Source organism: Panthera uncia, chromosome C2 (assembly GCF_023721935.1).
Source record: "Panthera uncia isolate 11264 chromosome C2, Puncia_PCG_1.0, whole genome shotgun sequence".
Lineage (NCBI taxonomy): Eukaryota > Metazoa > Chordata > Mammalia > Carnivora > Felidae > Panthera > Panthera uncia.
The window spans coordinates 4243448-4261403 of NC_064810.1; the positions used below are offsets into that span (position 1 = coordinate 4243448).

The 17956-nt window shown below is 47.9% G+C and overlaps 1 protein-coding gene across 1 annotated transcript; it reads left to right on the forward strand.

Moving 5' to 3' along the window:
• Nucleotides 1-1037: 1037 nt before the first annotated feature.
• LOC125921238 (basic proline-rich protein-like) lies at nucleotides 1038-17379 on the forward strand. The gene is made up of 4 exons (XM_049628684.1): nucleotides 1038-1236; nucleotides 1338-1714; nucleotides 16853-17123; nucleotides 17216-17379. Exons 1-4 carry the CDS (start codon nucleotides 1038-1040, stop codon nucleotides 17377-17379), a joined length of 1011 nt encoding a protein of 336 aa, XP_049484641.1.
• The last annotated feature ends 577 nt before the right edge of the window (nucleotides 17380-17956 follow it).

Genomic DNA, 17956 nt, shown 5'->3' on the forward strand with positions numbered 1-17956 from the left:
TACCAAAAGCCATGTTGTTCATAAACAACCAGTTTTATAGAGAACGTGACGATTCCACACAGTAAAGAAAAATCTTCAAATCCGTCTTTCCAAACTTTGGGTCCGGAGCTGCGAAGGTGGCCTTTAGAACTCTCTGGAGTTGTGACCACACAGCTGGAAAGCTAGTGCCAGAAGGAAAGAGGGTCCTTGACCCCCTCCCAGCAGACAAGCTGTCCCCCAGGGAGGGGAGGGGGCTGCTAAAGAGGCCAAGAGATCTTTCCACTTCTGAACTTCCCCTTTTTGGGCAAGGTCTGCAGACCGGCTCCAGGAGGAATCCGGATCCCTCAGATTATAGGAAGGAAACAGCAAAACCAATCAGAAAGGAGGCAGGTGGGGCAGGTTAACGCAGGAACCCAGGGCGCCCTGTAAAGCCAGGCAGCCAGGCAAGTGACTGTGGACAGTGGCCACGGTCAGGAAGGCCGGCTTCGGGAGACCAAATGACTGGTGGGATGACCGTTTTGTTTTTCTTTCCCTTTTCCTATTTCTCCCGGGCTTTCTGCGGGTCTCAAGTCGTTTGGTATTTGGAGAAAATAACAAGGGCCTTATAGAGAGTTGCTACCAGAACTGTTACAGTCAGTGACACGGGTCACTCCCTGTTAGTCCCTCCCCATGTCCCGCCCACCCACATCCCCCAGGGACTTAAAAAGGCTGCCTCCCGGTGGCGCCTAGGTGGCTCAGTCCATTAAGCGGCTGGCTTCAGCTCACGTCATGATCTTTCGGTTTGGGAGTGAGTTCGAGCCCTGCGTCAGGCTCTGTGCTGACAGCCCAGAGGCTGCAGCCTGCTTTGGATTCTAGTCTCTCTCTCTCTCTCTCTCTCTCTCTCTCTCTGCCTCTCCCCTGGAACCTGCTTCAGACTCAGTGTCTGCCCCTCCCCTGCTCTCCCTCTGTCTTTGCCTCTCAAAAATAAATATTAAAATTTTTTTTTTTTTTTTACGGCTGCCTCACTGTCCTCTCCACTTTCCATAATTTGCTGGGCTGGTCAGTTTGACCTGTGGCTGATGACCCCTGATTCCAGCCACAGGACCACCAGGTGGAGCCCACAAGTGCCTCTAGCCGGCAACTGCCCGCCCCCCTTGCTAGCGCCTGAGGTCCTGGACATCCCGGCCGGCACACGCCCTTCCCCGGGACCGAGCCCCCGTCCTCCGGGAGCTCGTTGGGTCCGGCTGTGCCTGCGCTCACCTGAGACCTACTTTCCAGGCAAAGCGTCAGACTCCCGGAGCCGGGAAACGGTGTAGGTCTTACCTGCGCCGGGAACCCCGGCCAACTGGCCCCTGTTGGATTCGCTTTCCGCATTTCAGATCCCGGGGCTACGAGGAGACCCGGCCCCAGCGCCGGCCCCGCCCTCGGGCTCGGCCGCGGCAGGCACCGGGAGGGGTCCCGCCTAGGCGAGGGGGCGGGTCTCCCCGGCCGAGGTCCCCTCTTCCTCCTGCGGTGGACGCAGCACTCACCGGTCGTCCCTGGGCGCATCTTCCAGGTGCGGCTCCCTGGGGACCCGAGGGACCTCGCTGGGACCGTGTGGCGAGGAAGGCACCGAGACGCGCCCTCGAAGCGCACAGCGGCGGGGAAGGAGAGCAAAGGGCGGGCGCAGGGGCCGAGACGGAAGTGCGGGCCGGTGCGGGCCGGGCGGGTGCTGGGCCGGCAGGTGCCTGCAGATCCGGCAGGTGCGGGCCGGCAGGTGCGCGGGGCGGCGCCCACGAGCTCCAGGCCGGCAGCCCGGGCGGGATGCTCCCTCCGCCCCGCCGACAGGGGGCCAGGAGTAACGAGCAGGGTTTGTTCCTGAGGCAGGACACTGGGTCCCAGAACGGTTCGCGGCCTCAGCTCCCAATATAATGTCACACAAGAGGAAACAGCTACAAAGACAAGCATGTCCTGAGCCTCTGAATCGTCAAAGCCGAGTGCTAGCAGGGTCCAGGCTAGCGGTCAACAGCCCCTGGGCCAAAGTCATGAGGCTCCTTGCTTCATCCAGAACGTTCCCGCCGCCCACCACAGTCCTCCACCTCGTGTCCTTTTTTAACCTCAGGGCCTGACTGGGGAAATGTGGCAGGGACAGTGCCCCCGGGCGCCATCGGTCAGGGTCACGGGTTTGCAAGCCCTTTTGTTCACAGGGAGGCCCGGGGCGGCCAGGGCCGCAGTCCGGCAGGTGTTCGAAGAAAGCTTCCCAGAAGACGCCCCAGCTCCTAATAGGAAGAGTCTCTCTCTGTGTAGACTCACATTCCAGACACCCATCGGGTTTTTACAGCTCTTTGGAACACACCGTAGTCATCGTGGCCTCAGACTGCCAAGGGCAAGTTAAGGCTCCAAGGGCAGTTGGTCACCTTCGCAGAGCAAGAGTGTTCCAGGTGGACAGGTCTTTGCAAAAAACCCACTCCCACCCCCCGCGTCCGTGGCCCCCACAGTTCTGCTGGTCCCTGTTTCTCTTCTCCGGAAAAGCCCAGAGGCCTCGACGTGCAACACAAAGTCCCCTCACCTAGTCCCAGGATACGCATCAACCTGTGGGCTGTCAAAAGGGACTTGACCGTGACCCTTCTCCATTGTGGTCTTTGCCTCCTGAGGAGCTGCTGCGTGGCCCCATCCAGGGAGCCTGGGACACATGTCCTGTGGACAGTTTGGCTTGAGTCCTCCAGGTCACCCCCTCCCCCAATGGTTCCCCACATCAGGGCGATCCGAAGACGGGGTCTCCCAGCTCCAGGGCTTGAGAACTGTACCATAGCTTCAGCATGGCACATTTCCCTTGGGATGCCGCTTCGGGGCTGCTCTCCAGCTGCTCCTAAGTTACATTGAGCAAGCGCATCGATTCATTAAAGTGGATGTTGGGGGGCGCCGGGACGGCTCAGCCAGTTGAGCATCTGACTCCTGATATCGGCTCAGGTCGTGATCTCACGGTCGTGCTGCCAAGCCCCCCGTCCGGCTCCACGCTGAGCATGGAGACTGCTCGAGATTCTCTCTCTCTGCTCCTCCTGCCCTGTTCATGCGTGCACACACACATGCTCTCTCTCTAAATAAAAAAATAAAATAAATAAAAATAAAAATAAAATATAAAAATAAAAATAAAAATAAATAAAAATAAATAAAAATAAAATAAAATAATTAAAAAAAATTTTTTAATAAAGTGGATATTGGTTTCATTGACCAAGAGTCTCAACTTTTTGTCTTTGGCTCACCTGATTTCGGAGATTGAGCGTTTATGTCCTGTTGTTTCCTTTCTTTTTTTTTTTTTAATGTGGTAAAAAAAATACATAATATAAAACCTACTATCTTTTACCACATTTAAAATTTTACATTTTAAGTGTACAGCTCAGTAGTGTTCAGTATATTCACATTGTCGTGCAACAGATCTCAGGACATTTTGCAAAACTGAGACTCTGTCTCCGTTAATATCAGCTCCCCTCCCCCCACCCCCCGGCTCTTGGCAACCGCCATTCTACTTTCTTTTTCTATGAAGTCATCTCCTTTAGATACTTCACAGAAGTGGAGCCTCCACCATTTGTCTTTTTATGACTAGCTTATTTCACTTAGTATGACGTCCTCAAGGGGCATCCGTGTTGTGGCACGCGACAGGATTTCATGCTTTCTTAAGGCTGAATAATACTCCGTCGTGCATGCGTTCCACATTTTGTTCATCCATTTATTTGTTGATGAACACTTGGGTTACTTCCGCCTCGTGACCACCGTGAGTAACGCTGCTATGAACATAGCAGATGGATGCACATCTCTTCGAGACCCTGCTTTCAATTATTTTTGGGTACACACCCTGAAATGAGATTGCTGGATCCTATGGCAATTGTATTTATAAGTTTTTAAGGAACCACCGTGCAGTTCCCCTCGGTGGCTACACCATTTTATATTCCTAATATAAAGTATTGGTGTGCACGTATTCCAATTTGTCCACATCCTCACCAACACATGTTTTGTTTTGCTTTTAAATTTTTTAAATAGTAGCCATAAGGGCTATGGGCTGGTATCTCACTGTGGTTTGATTTGCATGAGTCTCTAATGATGAGTGATACGGAGCATCTTTTCGTATGCTTTTTGGCCATCTGCATATCATCCTTGGAGAAATGTCTGTTCAAGTTCTTCGCACATTTTGTAGTCTGATTTTGTTGTTGTTGCTGCTGAGCTGTAGGGGTTCTTGAAATATTCTGGATATTAATTCCTTATCCGATGTACTGTTTGCAAATATATCCCCTGATTCGGCAGGTTTCTTTTCTGCTGTGTTGATTGTGTCCTACGATGCACAGTTGATAAGTTTGATACAGTCTCCTCTATTTTTGTTGTTCTTGCCTGTGCTTTCAGTGTCACGTCCGAGAAATCATTGCCAAAGCCAGTGTTGTGAAGTTTTTCTCCTGTGTTTCTTCTAGGGGTTTTACTGTTTTAGGACCTACATTAAGGTCCTTGATCCATTTTGAGTTAGTTTTCGTATGTGGTGTTAGGGAAGGGCCTCACGACATTCTTTTGATGTGGATGTCCACTTTTCCCAATACCATTTGTTGAAGAGACTGTCCTTTCCCTATTGAATGGTCTTGGCATCCTTGTCCAAGATCATATGACCATATATGCAAGGGTCTCTTTTTGGGCTCTCTGGTACATTCCATTGATGTATACAGAATCTTTCTTTATGCCAGTACCACGTTTTTGATTACTGTAGCTTTATAATAAGTTTTGAAATCAGGAAGTGTGAGCCTTCCAACTTTTTCTCTTTCAAGATTGTTTTGGATATTCAGAGCCCCCTCGGATTCCACTGGAATTTTTGGTTGGATTTTTCTATTTCTGTAAAAAAAAAACCACAAAACATCATTGCGATTTTGATAGGGCTTTCATTGACTCTGTAGACTGTTTTGGGTGGTAATGATAGCTTAATGATAATAAACCTTCCAATCTGTGGACACCAGGTGTCTTTTCATTTATTGGTGCCTTCCTTCCTTTCTTTCAGCTACGTTTTCTAGTTTTCAGTGTATAAGTTTTTCTGCTTCCTTGGTTAAGTTAGGGTTTGTTTTCATTTTGCTCTAATCACCTGCATTAGACCCTGTTCCCCATTCTCAGCCGGTCTGTAACAAACATGTCTAATCAATTCTCCCTAGCAGCTCCCATTATTTGAGAAAAAAAAATGATATAATTTCCATTTCTGCTGATCTATACTAAGGAATTTTTTTTCTTTTATAAAAAGTAAACGCTATGTATACTAACAGTGAAAAATGTAAAAAAAAAATCTATGAGGCTAATAAAAGGCGGGATGACTATTTAAATAAATTACTATTACCCACTTGGAACTCAACTCAGGAACTTAAAATGATTGGTATCAAGATTATATATTACTTGTAATATACATGGAAAATATACATGAAATTTACTTTAAGTGAAAAAGCAGGAACAAAAGCAGACATTTATGCCTATAAGAAGACTAGACGGAAACACATAAAAGCAAAAAACCTGTGGTATTTGCCTGTGCGTACTATAAAGCCACATTACCTAAAAAAAATTTAAATAAATAAGCACTACAAGATATGGAAGCAACCTAAGCGTCTATCGATAGAGAGATGGGTAAAGATCTGCTGTAGACATATAATGGGATATTACTCAGCTATAAAAAAGAATGAAACCTTGCCATTTGTGACAACATGGATAGACTTGGAGAGTATAACGCTAAGTGAAGCAAGTCAGACAGAGAAAGACAAATACGACATAATCTCACTTCTATGTGGAATCGAAAAAACCTACCAACCAACCAACCAACCAACAAAAACCAGAAACAGACTCATGAATACAGAGAACTGGTGGGTGCCAAAGGAGAGGGAGCTGGGGGGATGGGTGAAACAGGTGACGGGGACGAAGAGGCACAAACTTCTGCTTGTAAAATAAGTAAGTCCCAGGGCTGAAAGGTACAGTACAATATTGGAATGCCTTTGTATGGGGACAGACGGTAACTAGCTGGCAGTGAGCGCTGTGTAGCAGTAAGGCATAGAATGCCGACTCATTGTGTCATACACCTGAAATGAACACAGCACACAGTTCCCCCTCAATTCCTCATGCGTCTGTGGGCCACTTGGGCCACAGGCTCATCGGCACAGCCCTTCCCCCTCAACAGGTCCCTTCCCTCCGCTAGGTCCAGGGTTCCCTCCCCAGAGTCCCCAGAGACAGCTACTGTCCCTAGCATTCCCCGTGGTCCTCAGAGCCTGTCTCCTCATACGCAAGCCTGCGTATATCTCCCTCAGCCTTTTTACACAAAAGATATATTGTACGTGGTGTTTCACAACTTACCTTTTTATGTTAGAATATCTTAGAAAGCTTTGTACATAAACACACCCGGGCTTTGCTTATTCTTCCTGAGTGCTGTGTTCGATTCCATGGTTGGGTGAAGCACGTCTCTGTTACTTTTTTTGTCTCAAAACTTTATTTAAATTCTAGTTAGTTAACATGTAGTGCAATATTGGTTCCAGGAGTAGAATTCAGTGATTCATCACTTACACACAACACCCAGGGCTCATCACAACCAGTACGCCCATCACCCATTTAGCCTATCCCCCCCACCACCACCTCCCCTCCATCAACACTCAGTTTGTTAAGAGTCTCTTGTGGTTTGTTTATCTCTCTCTTCTTTCCCCCACGCCCTCCACCATGGTAAATCATATCTTTAAGCCACACCTTTTATTTTGGGATGAACATATTCTTTAAATAGGTGTAGAAGGGCAGTTTTGGTTATTTTTAGTCTTTTGCACTATTAACAATGCTGCAGTGAATAACCTTCATGTATCCACGTTGGCATAAATATTGAGAAACGTTAAAAACAGATTTTCTAAAAAATGACTGCTCGGACTTCAAGCTATACTACAAAGCTGTAACCATCAAGACCGTGTGGTACTGGCACAAAAAAAGACACTCAGATCAATGGAAGAGAATAGGGAACCCAAAAATGGACCCACAGATGTGTGGCCAACTAATCTTTGACAAAGTAGGAAAGAATATCCAATGGAATAAAGACAGTCTCTTCAGCAAGTGGTGCTGGGAAAACTGGACAGCGACATGCAGAACAATGAACCTGGACCACTTTCTTACACCATACACAAAAATTAACTCAAAATGGATATAAGACCTAAACGTAAGACAGGAAGCCATCAAAATCCTCGAGGAGAAAGCAGGCAAAACCTTTTTGATCTCGGCCGCAGCAACTTCTTACTTGACATGTTTCTGGAGGCAAGGGAAGCAAAAGCAAAAATGAACTATTGGGACCTCAACAAAATAAAAAGCTTCTGCACAGCAAAGGAAACAATCAGCAAAACTAAAAGGCAACCACCAGAATGGGAGAAGATATGTGCAAATGACATATCAGATAAAGGGTTAGTATCCAAAATCTATAAAGAACTTATCAAACTCAACACCCAAAAACCAAATAATCCAGTGAAGCAATCGGGAAAAGACATGAATATACGCTTCTCCAAAGAAGACATCCAGACGGCCAACCGACACATGAATAAGTGTTCAATATCACTCATCATCAGGGCAATAGAAATCAAAACCACACTGAGATACCACCTCACAACTGTCAGAATAGCTAACATGAACAACTCGGGCAACAACAGATGTTGGCGAGGATGCAGAGAAAGAGGATCTCTTTTGCACTGCTGGTGGGAATGCAAGCTGGTGAAGCCACTCTTGAAAACAGTATGGAGGTTCCTCAAAACATTGAAAGTAGAACTACCCTACGACCTAGCAATTGCACTACTAGGTATTTATCCAAGGGATACAGGTGTGCTGTTTCAAAGGGACACATGCACCCCAATGTTTATAGCAGCGCCATCGACAATAGCCAAAGTATGGAGAGAGCCCAAATGTCCATTGATGGATGAATGGATAAAGAAGATGTGGTGTATGTATCTATCTATCTACAGGTAGATATATGTATCTATATACGTATCTATCTATCTATCTATCTATATATGTATAGATATACACACACGCACACACAATGGAGTATTACTCGGCAATCAAAAAGAATGAAATCTTGCCATTTGCAACTACGTGGATGGAACTGGAGGGTATTATGCTAAGTGAAATTAGTCAGTCAGAGAAAGACAAATGTCATATGACTTCACTCATATGAGGACTTTAAGACACAGAACAGATGAACACAGGGAGGGGAAGCAAAAATAATATAAAAACAGGGAGGGGGACCAAACAGAAGAGACTCTTATTAAATATGGAGAAAAAAGAGTGTTGCTAGAGGGATTGTGGGAGGGGGGATGGGCTAAATGGTAAGGGGCATTAAGGAATCTACTGAAATCATTGCTGCACTATATGCTAACTTGGATGTAAATTTAAAAAAAAAAGTGATTGCTCTGGCATACTTTCGTAGGTTTAAAAGCCATTTGTGACTTGTATTTCTTTTTCAGGAACCATCTAGTCATATCAATTGCCCAGTCTTCTATGAAGCTGTTAGCCTTTTTCTTTTTGAGTTGTGGTAGCTGTGAGAAATACTTTGTTGACTAGATAATACATTTATATAGTCCAATTTTTTTTAAGTGTCTTAAAAGATATATGGTGATAAATCACCTCCCTACTCACATATCCTCTTTACCTAGTAGAAACCCGGAGTTATTAATTTCTTGGGTGTCCTTCCAGAATTTCTTCCGACATACCCAACCAAACCCCACCGCGCACGTGCGCACACACACACACACACACACGTGAACAAACTGTCACATACTCTGCCCCTGCCCCCACCTCTTGCTTGTCAAGGTATCTTGGAGAGTTTTCACTTGTGTCTACAGAACTCTCCCTCGTTCTTTCAACAGCTACAAAGCATCTGACAGCGTGGATGGACCATAATTTATCTAGCAAGCTCCTCACTAGAGACATTCTTTTCCACTTCTCATTAGGACTAACACTGTAACAAGAATCTTGCACATAGAACTTTTCACTTACGTGAAATGAATAAAACAACAATAACAAAACTATCTCTGATGTTGGGGCGCCCAGCTGGCTCAGTTGGTAGAGCAGGGCAGTCTTGGTCTGGGGGTCACGAGTTGGAGCCCCATGCTGGGCATAGAACCTACTTAAAAAAAAAAAAAACCCTAGAAGCGGAACTGCCGAGCTTCTGCTGTTTGTAATTTTGATAAAAGTTTGCCAAGACGGACCTGGATGGCTGTTGCACTCATCGACAACCATGCTGATGCACGTTTGTTCCGTTATAAAGTCTTCTCCAGGATAATTTTCCCTACTCTTGATTTTCACTTTACTTGCTTACTTGGGAAAGCACTGCCATTTAAAATGGGTCTCCCCTGGGGCGCCTGGGTGGCGCAGTCGGTTAAGCGTCCGACTTCAGCCAGGTCACGATCTCGCGGTCCGTGAGTTTGAGCCCCGCGTCGGGCTCTGGGCTGATGGCTCGGAGCCTGGAGCCTGTTTCCGATTCTGTGTCTCCCTCTCTCTCTGCCCCTCCCCCGTTCATGCTCTGTCTCTCTCTGTCCCAAAAATAAATAAAAAACGTTGAAAAAAAAATTAAAAAAAAATAAATAAAATGGGTCTCCCCTTATTACACATTTAAAAAAAGGGGGGGGGGCGGGTGCCTGGGTGGCTCAGTTGGTTGAGCGTCTGACTCTTGGTTTCGGCTCAGGTCATGATCTCATGGTTCCGTGGGTTCAAGCCCCGCGTCGGGCTCCGTGCTGGCATCACGGAGCCTGCTTAAGTTTCTCTCCCTCTTCCTCTCTCTTCCCTTCCGCTACTCATGCTGTCTCTGTCTCTCTCAAAATAAATAAGTAAACATTTTAAAAAATTAAAAAAAATAAAACAATTATCTGATTTTTTGTTTTTACAGCTTTGGAGTTTTGCCTTACTTGGAAAGGCCTTTCTCCCCTTCCCCACAGTTTCTCATTTTTTGATTAAAATATTTGATCCCTCCATATTCACTCTGATGGAGATTTTATTCTCTTCCCATCTGGCCAGCCGGTCGCTTGCTATTTGTTGAATGATCATTTCCTAACATTGACTGAATTGCCCCGTCACCATATTAAGGCTCAAGTGTACTTGTTTTGATGTCTGGACTTTATATTCTGTTCTCTCCGCCTCGTCTCCTTCTGCTCAGGTATTAGTGATCGTTGCGTGTTCACTTTACCGATGAATTTTGGATTCAGCTGTCACTGCTCATGTTGGCTGTCCCACTCCAGCCACAGAGTCCCCAGCATGGGACACACTCTGATCTGGAGGCTGGACTGAGAGATCTTTTTCAGCCCTCACAACAGCCTAAAGGGAAGTTATCTTAACCCCTTTACAAGTGGTAAAGTGAGAGGCGCCTGGGTGGCTCAGTCAGTGAAGCGTCCGATTTCGGCTCAGGTCATGATCTCGTGGTTTGTGAGTTCGAGCCCCACGTCAGACTCTGTGCTGATGGCTTGGAGCCTGGAGCCTGCTTCGGATTCTGTGTCTCCCTCTCTCTCTACCCCTCCCCTACTCGCATTCTGTGTGTGTCTCTTTCAAAAATAAGGATTTAAAAACAAATTTTTAATGGTAAAATGAAGCATCAATTGTCATAAAAGCCATCAGTTAGGGAGTGAGGATTCCAAAGGATTCTAAGTGAGTCCGAATGTGCTAAGTTCTCCTTGAGTGTATTTGCTTGCTGAAGTCACAGCACAGGGCAGGCCAGGGCCTCCTAATGGCAGTACTCTATAGTCACAGCCCCTAAATTCTGTCTCCTTGGATCCTCAGAATGACCTGGCTTCCAAATTCTCCATCTCAAAAATCCATAGCACATAAAATGCTAAGGCCTTTTTTCTTTGAAAGAATTAGATTTAGCTTCTTAACAACTAAGTCAGTTGTTTCTCTTACTGATCCCATAGCTGGAGACTCCACATGTTGAAATGCCTGGAAATTTCTGGAAACAAACTTCCCTTCTTCTCCTGGGGCAGGTGTTAGACGTCATCACTGTGTCTCCACATCACTCACCCTTTATTCTGCACCCTCTTGTTTCTCTACGCTGCACTATGTTTATTTAGCTTTTTGTGACTTTCCGGTCACTAATTACATAGCTCTATCTAATCTGCTGTTAAACGTGGTCATTTGAGTTTGTTGTTATTGTACAGACTTTTATTTCTAGAAATTCGATTTGGTTCTTTTTCAAAGCTACTTATAATATAACTTTATATTATATAATTTTCTGTTTCCTGAAGGTATCTTAAAGCCTGATTTGACTTTAATCATAATTAGTGTAGCCAGTTAACAGTCTAGAGCTATAACCTAGAGATTATTACAGTCTATAATCTGATTATAATTTGTTTGAAGTCTTTGCAAGCTGTTTTCCTGGTTTGTAGCTCATGGAGATTTTTGCCTGACTGGCTGTGCACTGGACATTGTATTTGAAAAAAAAAATGTGTGAAAAAACATCTTCGGGCCAGTGAAAGTAATTTACTCCTGAAAATATTTGTGTTTGTTTTTGCTGGGATCTGAGTCATGACCACTCTGGGACCATCTATAAAAATATACATATAGGGGTACCTGCATGTCTCAGTTGGTTAAGCATCTGACTTTGGCTCAGGTCATGATCTCAAGGTTCACGAGTCTGAGCCCTGCCTTGGGCTCTCTGCTGTTAACACAGAATCTGCTTCAGATCTTCTGTCCCCCCTCTCTCTGCCCCTCTCCTGCTGGCCCATGCGCTCTCTCACTCAAAAATGAATAAGCATTAATATATATATATATATATACATATATATATATATATACACGTATATATATATAAGTCAAGGCTTGAAAACTCATGAATGACCTAGTTGATTCAAAACTGGCTATAATTCAACATAAGCTGTTCATTTGAGGTTAGTGTCTACCCTGATGGAGCTGGGCTCCCCACCCCCCACCCTCCGCTTTTTTTTTTTACATGGAAGTTCTGCTGTCATACTCCTTCGTGCTAATTTAGGGGATTAACAGTGCCCTTGGATAGAATGCGGCTTCCTGGCATGCTGCCCCCAGAGGTGGGGGTGCCTCCTTGGGGAGCATAGGGAGGTGGTGAGCTCAGTCTGGAGTAGGGGGCAAAAGGTGACTGGGATGCTAGAGAAACATCACGGTAAACAAGGAGGAACGCATTGTCAACAGGGAGGCCGTCAACTGTAAGGGACAATGAGCAGGAGACATAAGAGATAAGGGCAAGATCAGTCTACCCCCGTGACTGGTGGCCGAGGATAATGAGGACTCCTACATGACATTGACACATGCCCACAAAGGGGTCTCTGCAGAGAAGCCTTCCCTGGACACCCAAAAGCATAAGCCCAGAGCCCCACTCCTCTCGCCCTATCACTCTTCTTCAGTGCACTTAGCACCAGCCAAGTTCTTTGCCTTGTTTGGGGAGCCGCTCAATGTCTGCGGGGCCACATCCCGTGCACTGCCGGCCCCCGGGTGCCCAGCACAGAGCCTGGCACAGAAGCGTTTCTCAACAGATCTCTGGTGAACACGCGAGTACGTACGTGAACTAATGAGTGAACCAAGGATTCCACTGAATGAGACACAGGTCGGGAGGGCGGCAGACCGAAAGGGGAAAGGAGTTAGGACTCTGATTTAGGTACTGAGCGAGCAGGTCAAAGGCTGCCCAAAGGCAGAGTCCATAAACAGGAGGATTTACAGGAATCTGGAAAGAAGGAAGGTCACAAACAGGAAAGGAGTCATCCAACTAAAGGTAATAAAGACCCACCTGAGTTTTCTTCTGACCACGCGAGGGGCCACAAATGGAGGACACGGACAGCAGACCATGACTGTGGCCACACCGCACTGTCTTAGAGCCAAAATATATACCAGGTGTCTTTTTTTTTTTTAACAAAATTTTTTAGAGCAGTTTTAGGTTCATAGCAAAATTGAACGGGAAATAGAGGTTTCCCATAGTCCCCCCTCCCCCACCCCGTCAACATTCCCCACGGGAGGGTACATTTGTTACAAACTGATCAATCTACACAGACATGTCATAATCACTCAGAGTCCACCGTCTACACTAGGATTTGCTCATGGTGTTGTAAATTCTGTAGGTGTGGACAAATGTACAGCGACAGGTTTCCAGCGTCATAGTATCACACGGAGTAGTTTCATTGCCATAAAAATCCTCTGGGCTCTGCCTGTCATCTCTCCCTGCCCCCCAGCCCCTGGCAACCACTGATCGCTTTACTGTCTCCCCAGTTGTAGCGAGAATGTCCGACAGTTGTAATCACACAGTACGTAGCCTCTTCCGCCTCTTCCGACGGGCTCCTCTCACTTAGCGATCTGTGTTTAACTTTCCTCCCCATGTCTTTTTACGACTTGGCAGATCATTTCTTTTAGCGCTGATTAACCCATGGTTGTTTTGGATGCACCCGCTGATCTCTTCACCGACTGAAGGACATCCCGGTTCCTTCCAAGCTTTGGCAATTATCAGGAAAGTCCCGAAAAACAACGGTGTGTGGGTTTTGGCGTGCACGTAAGCTTTCAAGTCCTTGGGGTAAAGATCAAGGAGCGTGACTGCTGGGTCATTCAGGAAGAATACGTTTAGTTTTGTAAGAACCCCCCCAAATCGTCCAAAGTGGCTCTACCGTTTTGCATTCCTGATCCATATCCTCACCAGCATTTGGGGTTGTCAGTGCTCTGGGTTTCGCCTATTTTGAACAGGTGCATAGAGGTGTCTGTGTCTTAATTTGCACTTCCCTCAGGGCATATGATGTGGATTATCTTTCCATTCACTTATCTGACATTTGTGTATCTTTGGTGAGGTGTCTGTTAAATCCTTTGGTCCATTTTAAATTTAGTTGTCGGTTTTCTTATGGTTGAGTTTTTAGAGCTCTTTGTATATTTTGGGTGACAGGTCCTTGTCAGATGTGTCCTTTGCAGATATTTTCTCCTGGACTGTGGCTTGTCTTTTCATTCTCTTGACACTATCTTTTGGAGGGCAGACATGTTGAACTTCAATGAAGTCCAGCTTTTCAATGATTTCTTTCAGGATCGCGCCTTTTGTGTTGTATCTAAAACGTCATCACCATACCCAAGGTCATGTAGGTGTTCTCCTAGTTTATCTTCTGGGAGTTTTATTGTTTTGCATTTGACAGTTGTGTCTGGGATCAGTTTTTCTTTTTTCAATGTTTATTTATTATTTATTTTGAGAGGGAATGAGATTGCGTGAGTGGGGGAGGGGCAGAGAGAGAGGGAGAGAGAGAGAATCCCAGTCAGGCTCCGAGCTGTCAGTGCAGAGCCCGATGCAGTGCTCAATCCCACAAACCGTGAGATCATGACCCGAGCCAAAATCAAGAGTTGCAATCTTGACTGAGCCACCCAGGAGCCCCCGGGATCAATTTTGAGTTAATTTTTGTAAAAGGTATAAGGTCTATTTCTAGATTTGGGTTTTTTTTTGGGGGGGGGGGTTGGGTCTTTTTTTTTTTTTTTGCATGTGGATGTTCCATTGTTCCAAGATCATTTGTTGAAAAGACTATCTTTGCTCCCTTGTCTTTGCTTCTTTGTCAAAGATCAGCTAACTATATGTGGGTCTATTACTAAGCTCTCTAGTCTGTTCCATTGATCTACTTGTCTATTCTGTCACCGACACCACAGTGTCTTAATCGCTGTAGCTTTATAGTAAGTCTTGAAGTTGGGTAATGTCAGTCCTGCGACTTTGTTTTTCTCCTTCAATACTGTGTTGGCTATTCTGAGTGGTTTCCTTCTCCATATAAACTTTAGAATCAACTTGTCAATATCCACAAAATAACTCTCTGGGATTTTGATTGACTGGGATTGCAGTGAATCTACAGATCAAGTTGGAAAGAACTGACATCTTCCAAGTATTGAGTCCTCCTATCCATGAACATGGAATATCTCTCCCATTTACCTTTTCTTTGATTTTGTTCATTAGTATTTTGTAGTTTTCCTCATATAGATCTTGTACATATTTTTTTTAGATTTATACCTAAGTATTTCATTTTGGGGGGGTGATAATTAAATGGTATTATAACATTTTTAGAACTGCTGAGATTAAATGAACTGATATATGGAATGTGCTGGCACAGACAGCCCGAAGCTAGCAGGCACTGAGACATGTTATTGTTTATGCACACTGCACTTCGTCCTATAAGGTACTGAGGGTTGCCAGAGAGTCTGCTGAGTTGGGAGTGAGGTTGTTCAGAGTCCAGGCCAGCTGACCAACCACAAGGAAAGTAAAGGCTCTCCATGTCCTGGGAGGTCTCCTAGGAAAGCCATAGGACAATGGAAGAGCCGACCCTTCCAAGTTCTTCCAACCTTGGAAGAGGAAATGTTCATCTTTTTTTTTTTTTAACATTTATTTATTATTGAGGGACAAAAGAGACAGAGCATGAGCAGGGAGAGGGACAGCGAGAGAGGGAGACACAGAATTCGAAGCAGGCTCCAGGGTCTGAGCTGTCAGTACAGAGCCCCATGCGGGGCTCGAACCCACACACGGCGAGATGTGAAGTGCCTGTGATCTGTTTCCTCACGCCTCCCCGGGAATGGGAGGTTTGTGAGAAACAAAACCAAAAAAACAAACACCCAAACCCATTTCCTTTGCTGCTGGTTTTCACTTTTTATGAAACAATTTTTGCTGGCTACAGTGACTGAAATTTGGAGGATGAATAGCATGGAAATCGGATCAGACTGACCCTGATCTCCTAGCTCCATCTCTCGGCAGCTGGCTGGTCTGGGGTGGGAGCTACTTTGGAGGTGCGGAGCGGATGTCCACAACACCCACCCCAGAGGTGAGAGAATACAAAGAAGGTACCAGAACGATGCTGGATGTAAGAAGGGAACCCATAAATGGTCACTATTATTATTTTTAAGAGATTTTAGGAGTTATTTTATTTCTCACTGTCACAAGCAACCAAGAGGAAAAATTAGCTGAATTTCAGCTTTGATGTAGAAAAAAGTTGGGGCGCCTGGGTGGCTCAGTCACTTAAGCATCTGACTCTTGATTTCGGCTCAGGTCATGATCTCATGCTTCCTGACACGGAGGCCCCCATCAGGCTCTGCTCTGACAGTGCAGGGCCTGCTGGGGATTCTCTCTCTCCGTCCCTCTCCGCCCCTCCCCGGCTATCTCTCAAAATAAATTTTAAAAATAAATAAATAAATAAATACATAAACGGAAAAAGTTAAGTAAGAGACTACCACAAACACACCGTGGGACACCTGTCCTAGAATATTCCGACGACAAAAGATGTTTCCTAAAGGTAAGTCCTTTGGCAAAGAACACTAACCATGTCAACAGCGCGCGTAATGGTCCCAAAATGCTAAAAGGAGGAAAACACAGGATTTCTGAAACTCGGTGACTGGGAAGCGGGACCAGCTGCCATACGTTGGCGGTTGGGAACCTGGGGAGCACTGCCCTCGTCCTCCACCGCACCCCCAAGCCGTCACCCATCACTGCCGGGCCCCCACGCGGAACCCGCAGCCCCACTTTCTCTTCCACCCTCCTGTGAGGCACCCGAGAGACGGCGGCCCCCTTCCCAGCCCCCCAGACAGCTGCCCCCCCCCCACCTGGGGCGGGATCGGAGCCTCTCTCGGGATGAGTGACGCCTCACTTGGGACACGTCCTTTCGGGAGGGGGGGATCCTCGGAGAACTGAAAGCATCAGCAGCGAAGGGAAGGGCAAAGCGTCGCAGAACTCACCGCAGTCCCGCACCAACACGGGGGTCCCCCGCGGCCCCACTGCCCCGCCCGTCCCGCGCCACGCGGTTCTGGTGACGTCACCCAACCCACCCCCCCGCCCCCCAGCCCCGCTGGATGACCCGGATGGCACCCGCCGGGGGTGGGGGTGGGGGGCCCTCCGCTGCCTCCCCTCCTTTCCGGATGCCCCCCCACGTGTCTCGTCCGCCCCGCTTTCAAGGAGAAGCACGGGTCTCGGGCCCCGACCCCACGCGCGACCCCGGCCGCCCACGTGGGTTCAAGCCCGGAGGCCCTGTGTCGGGGCCGGGTGTCCCCGGCGGCCGAGAAGGGCCTGAGTCCTCCGACCCTCGCGCCGCATCCCCGACGTGAAGGGCGGCTCCCTTCCAACCCCGGGGTCCCGCCCCTGCCCCGCCTCGCCTCGCCCCGCCTCACCCCGCCTCGCCCCCGCGCTCTCACCCTGCCGCCGCCCTTCTCCGTGGGCCGGAGCCGGTGTGCGCCGCCCCGCCATCCCCGCCGCGGGGGGCGCCTCTCCCGACCCCCCCCCCCCCCCCCCCCCCCTCCCCGCCGCCTCCCCACCGCGCAGGCCCCGCGGCGCCGAAACGGGGCCCCACCGCCTCTCCTGCGCCCCCCGGGTCCCGTGGGCGCCACCCCCGCCTCTCCTGCTGGGCGGACCCCGGGGAGCCACAGACGGACCACCGAGGCCTTCCCTCGGCCGCCCTGCCGGAGGACCCCCTCAAACTGCCTTAGGCTTTTCTGCCCTTGGGGTCGCTGAAACTGCCCAGCCAAAGGTCCCTGCAGGAGGGTCCCACAGCCAGAAGAGTGTGCCCCACAGCGGCGGGGCCTGCGAAGGGCCCCCTGCGGGGTAGTGTGAGAGCTCTCGGCCTGGAAGCCCCGCCATTGCTCCTGCTACCCGTAGGCACACACCTGCCGGCTGCTCCAAGCCGGGCGTGGCTTCCTCCCTGCCCTTTATAATCACCACTCATTGTTGGAAGGTAAGAGGAGACTCCCTGGAAGGACTTTAGAATTAAAGTGCTTCTGAGAAAATGCTCCATTAGCTGTCTCAATCCTGCCCGCGCGGTACTTCCGCGTATAAAGTGGGATCAGGGACTTCTTTGGTAGACACCCCGGCAGGCCCGTGGAAGGCAGGGCCTGTGTTTTCTCTGGGTCCCCAGTCCACCGCCCTGGGTGGGGCACTCGGGGAGCGCTGGGCCACCACGCGTGTGCTGAACGAATGCCTCTTAAAATGCAAAGCTGGCCCAAAGTCCAGGCTTCACCTAACTCCACTCCTTCTGAGCAGCTGTACCAGTCGGCTCGGGCCAGAACA

Excerpts from the sequence above, each read along its gene's own strand:
- LOC125921238 (XM_049628684.1), top strand. The coding sequence starts at position 1,038 with ATGACCCCTGATTCCAGCCACAGGACCACCAGGTGGAGCCCACAAGTG. Across the intron at positions 1,237-1,337 it reads ACCTGAGACCTACTTTCCAG|ATCCCGGGGCTACGAGGAGA; the intron begins GCAAAGCGTCAG and ends TCCGCATTTCAG. Across the intron at positions 17,124-17,215 it reads CTCCGTGGGCCGGAGCCGGT|GCCCCGCGGCGCCGAAACGG; the intron begins GTGCGCCGCCCC and ends CCCACCGCGCAG.